This window comes from Orycteropus afer, unplaced genomic scaffold, assembly GCF_000298275.1.
Source record: "Orycteropus afer afer isolate SDZICR_OR568_19922 unplaced genomic scaffold, OryAfe1.0 scaffold00031, whole genome shotgun sequence".
In the NCBI taxonomy this organism is placed as follows: Eukaryota; Metazoa; Chordata; class Mammalia; order Tubulidentata; family Orycteropodidae; genus Orycteropus; species Orycteropus afer.
This window is the reverse complement of record NW_006921618.1, coordinates 10,624,896-10,629,046: the sequence shown is the minus strand read 5'-3', so window position 1 is coordinate 10,629,046 and position 4,151 is coordinate 10,624,896. Positions and strand designations below refer to the sequence as shown.

At 40.8% G+C, this 4,151-nt stretch overlaps 1 protein-coding gene across 1 annotated transcript in view; it reads left to right on the top strand.

Moving 5' to 3' along the window:
* RCAN3 (RCAN family member 3) overlaps positions 1-2,739 on the top strand; it is a 31,836-nt gene extending 29,097 nt beyond the window's left edge. Inside the window, exons 2-3 of the mRNA XM_007935729.2 lie at positions 721-892; positions 2,567-2,739. Of these exons, the coding sequence (XP_007933920.1) occupies positions 721-892; positions 2,567-2,739 (345 nt within the window). The remainder of the gene's footprint in view (positions 1-720; positions 893-2,566) is intronic.
* The last annotated feature ends 1,412 nt before the right edge of the window (positions 2,740-4,151 follow it).

The window sequence follows — 4,151 nt, the reverse complement described above, 5'->3', positions numbered from 1 at the left end:
TCTCCCATTCTTGGGAGAATTGACAAACTAGTGTCTCAAATCATTATTTCTGATTCCTATGAAGAACACCCATTGAAAATGGCTGCTGCACTGAGGAATGGCCAGGCAGGTAGCACAGAGCTGGGCAAAAAGGCTGTCTTACACTGAAATTGTGGAAGACCTTGTGGGTTCCCAAGAGTTGGCTGTATTTATTCTAATCCTACATACATGTTACTCTTTAAGAAACTGATTTCTCCTATGAAAAGTTGGCAAAATGAAGGTATTAGATATGTGTATACTTGTACTGTTTTATTTTCAAAATAGTATTTTTTTTCTTGGTCTTTACTTTCAAATTAAAAAAGAAGAGGCATATTGTCTTGCATATCAAGTAAAAAATCTAAATGAAAGAAACGTCTCAAAGGAGTCATCTGAGATGGAGTATAAAATAAGAGGCATAACCTAGCATCTTCCAAGAGTGGAATTTTGTGGTTCTTGCCATTCATTCATTCGTTCACCTATTCACCCCTTTTTTATACTCAGCTAGGATTACTGAATGTTCAGTGGGGAATCGAATAGTCCCAGCTATGCACTCTTACAGATTAGAGACTGCTGAATTCTAATTAAAGTAAAATTTCATTTTCTGCAAAAAGATGCTATTTTTAAAATTCCGTAGCAAATGAAACAGAAGACAAGAAAGCTCGATTTGTGAATTGATGATTTTGAGTCTGTCTTTCCCTGCAGGTACAGATGTCCAGTGAGACACGGGACAAATCGTACTTACTACCACCACAGCCTGCCAAGCAGTTCCTCATCTCGCCCCCAGCCTCCCCCCCAGTGGGGTGGAAGCAGAGTGAAGACGCAATGCCTGTGATAAATTACGATTTACTTTGTGCTGTTTCCAAATTGGGACCAGGTAACAACTTTATATATTTCCTTTTCTCCCTCAAGAGACATTTTTTTTATTGAAGACCACATTCAGAAATTTGTTTTCTGGCCAGTTAATGATAGCATGTTAAAGTAACAGGTGAAGTCACACAAACCTGGGTTCAAATTCTGTCTGTGACATTCGTTACCTTTATTATCTTGAGTAAGTTAATTAGTCACAGTTTTCTGAGCCTCAGTTTTCTCATCTATGAAATAAGCAGCAGTCAAGAAGTCAAGTGACACATTGCATTGGACAAATCAGCTACAAAAGACTTCTTTAAAGTGTTAAAAAGTGTTTGAAGACTGAGGTGTGCCTCACCTAAGCCATGGTATTTCCATCACCTCATAATGCTTGTGAAAGCTGGACAGTCAATAAGGAAGACTGAGGAAGAATTGATGCATTTGAATTATGGTGTTGGTAAAAAATATTGACTATACCATGAACTGCCAGAACAGCATCCCAGTCTGTCTTGAGGGAAGTACAGTCAAATGCTCCTTAGAAGTGAGGATGGCAAGACTTTGTCTCTCATACTTTGGTCATGTTGTCAAGAAAGACCAGTCCCTGGAGAAAGGGTATCATGTGTGTAAAGTGGAGGTCAGTGAAAGGGGAAGGTCCTCAGTGAGATGAACCGACGTAGCGGCTGCAACAGCGGGCTCAAGCACAGCAGTGACTGTGAGGGTGACAGGGCCGGGCAGTGGGGCCCCTGTGACTCAGAATGGACTTGATGGCACCTGATAACAAAAACAGAACAGGAATTATCATAATATTTACTTCTCATTGTGGTTATAACCATTAAATGATTGGTATACATCATAATGAATACAGCTGTAATTTTTATTGTTGCAAATTCTGTTGTTGTTTGTTGTTATGTGCCATGGAGTCAGATCCAACTCATAGCGACCCCTCCTTGGGTTTCCAAGGCGGTATCACTACAGAAGTAGATTGCCCGACCTTCCTTCCGAGGAGTGGCTGGTGGGTTTGAACTGCTGTTAGTACATAATAAGTGAATATTAGCTGGCTTCTCCTCCACCTCGTCAAAGTACCAGACAGACAGCTTCTATATTAAATAGTATTTCAGGGATAGGTGGTGATACTATATCATCCCTTGGAAATTCTTCTTCTCTTTTATTTCTTTTCCATTTTTTTCCCCACTCTTTAATTTTTCTCTCTCATCTATTTAAATAATGTAAGAAATTAATCCCGTGCTGGTTGAGTGTAGTTGTTGGTTTCAGGCATTGTTATGTCTGCATGGGTTAAAAGTGGCTCGGTGCTATGTTTAGACATTAGTGCAGTATCCTGGATGTCTGGGGCCCTGTGATAAAGAGATTGCTGACGCTGCCTGGAACTTCACAGGTGTCTCTGAAGGGAAAAACTGAAACCATTATGAAGTTACACAGATCCACTGTTGTTTATGGAACAGTCACTAACATTTACATTGTCACTCGCAAGACCTCAGTACTCTTCACCAGCTCATTTCTTGAGATTGCACAATTTTATTAGAACCTTAAAGCATCAGCTCTCTAACCCCAACATAACATAAGGTACTCTGATGTAAGAATTAAGGATTGAAAGGAATATAATGAGCAATTAAGATAGAAGAGGAGACTACTCCTTGCTGGAGGCGAGGCTATGTTTCGTTTCTTACTTTGTTTATCTCCACAGGAGAGAAATACGAACTTCATGCAGGAACTGAGTCGACACCAAGTGTGGTGGTTCACGTCTGTGAAAGTGAAACTGAAGAGGAAGAAGAAACGAAAAACCCCAAACAGAAAATCACCCAGACAAGGCGCCCTGACCCTCCGACCACAGCGCTGAATGAGCCCCCAAACCTTTGACTGTGTGTTGTGAGGCCTTTGATGGTGGTGCAAGGCAGCTGCCCTGGGCTTTGGCAGTGAGGACCTGTGCCCCTACTGACCGTGGATACATTGCTGCTTGAGTGTAGGTGAGACTAGGAGTGGAAGAAGTGTGTGCAGGCCTTTCACCAAGCCTGTGCTGCAGACGGGCTGGCACAGAGTAGCAGTTGATTTTACTTGTTCCAAATTTTAACTGATGTTTTGAACAACACTTTAAATTCAAGGATCAGCCCCTAAGATATGGCAACTCTTGACCACTTTTAAATAATAGGAAAATGCCCCCCACCCACAAGCAGTGTTAGTTTCTCTGATTACATATAGCATAGAGTACCAAAAACTGAAGCTATAGTCACCCACTATGGTACCATTTTTATGAATTTTAAAATAGTCTTAAAATTTTAATTAAGCGTGGGTATTTTTGTACTGGTATAATAGCTTCTGGCTAACATATTAATCAAAAGTTAGTGTTATTCAGTATACATGAAATTTTTTGCATGAAAAGAAATGTGAAATACAAAATAATTCATACGAAATCATTATTCTCAAGTTTTTTTTCCTTAGGAGCCTTGGGTGCAGTGGTTAAGGGCTCAGCTGCTAAATGAAAGGTTGGCAGTTCAAGCCCACCACCCACTCTGTAGGAGAAAGGTAAGGCCGGCTGCTTCCACAACATTCACAGCCTTGGAAACAAGACGAGGCAGTTCTACTCTGCCCTCCAGGGTTGCTGTGGGTCAGAATTGGCTCAGTGAAAATAGTGGGTTTGGTTTTTGGAGTACATTTTTTTTTCTTTTGGTTTGGGCAGGACTTGCCACATTCACTTTATCAGAATCAAAGGCCCAAATCCATGTGTGCCGTTCTCTTCCTTGGAAATCAGAGGAAGGTGATGCTCAGACCACCGTTTGTAGTCATCCTTTCCAGAGATAGGCTACCCAGAAAAAACTGCTACTTTGAGAGTGGGACATACCACCAGTAAGCTTGGCTGATTAAGATTTCAGGTGGCTACTGCATTCCACTGTTTGTGACCATGTCTAGCTTGTTGAATTGTCATCAGCCACCAGTTTTTTATCCTGTTACCTCGTCCAGTGTTGCGTTAGTCCTTGGGTTTTTCTACATGATGCATACATTTGCATATTCACTGATGGTCTTCAGATTTTCTGACAACCGTTTCAAACTTGTCCATTTAAACATTTCCACTTGCTTTGGAAGAGAGGTTACACATACTCTGTTCCTGTGAGTTAGGGAAAGAAGGAGATCATTTTATAAGTCGTACTTTTTTTGGGGAGATATTTTTTACCCTTACAGTTACCATTTTTCTCTAAAACAGAATTGCTTCTCACCTATGTTTTAGATTGTCTACTTGAGCCTCCTAAAGTAAAAGCAGCATCTTTCTCACACTT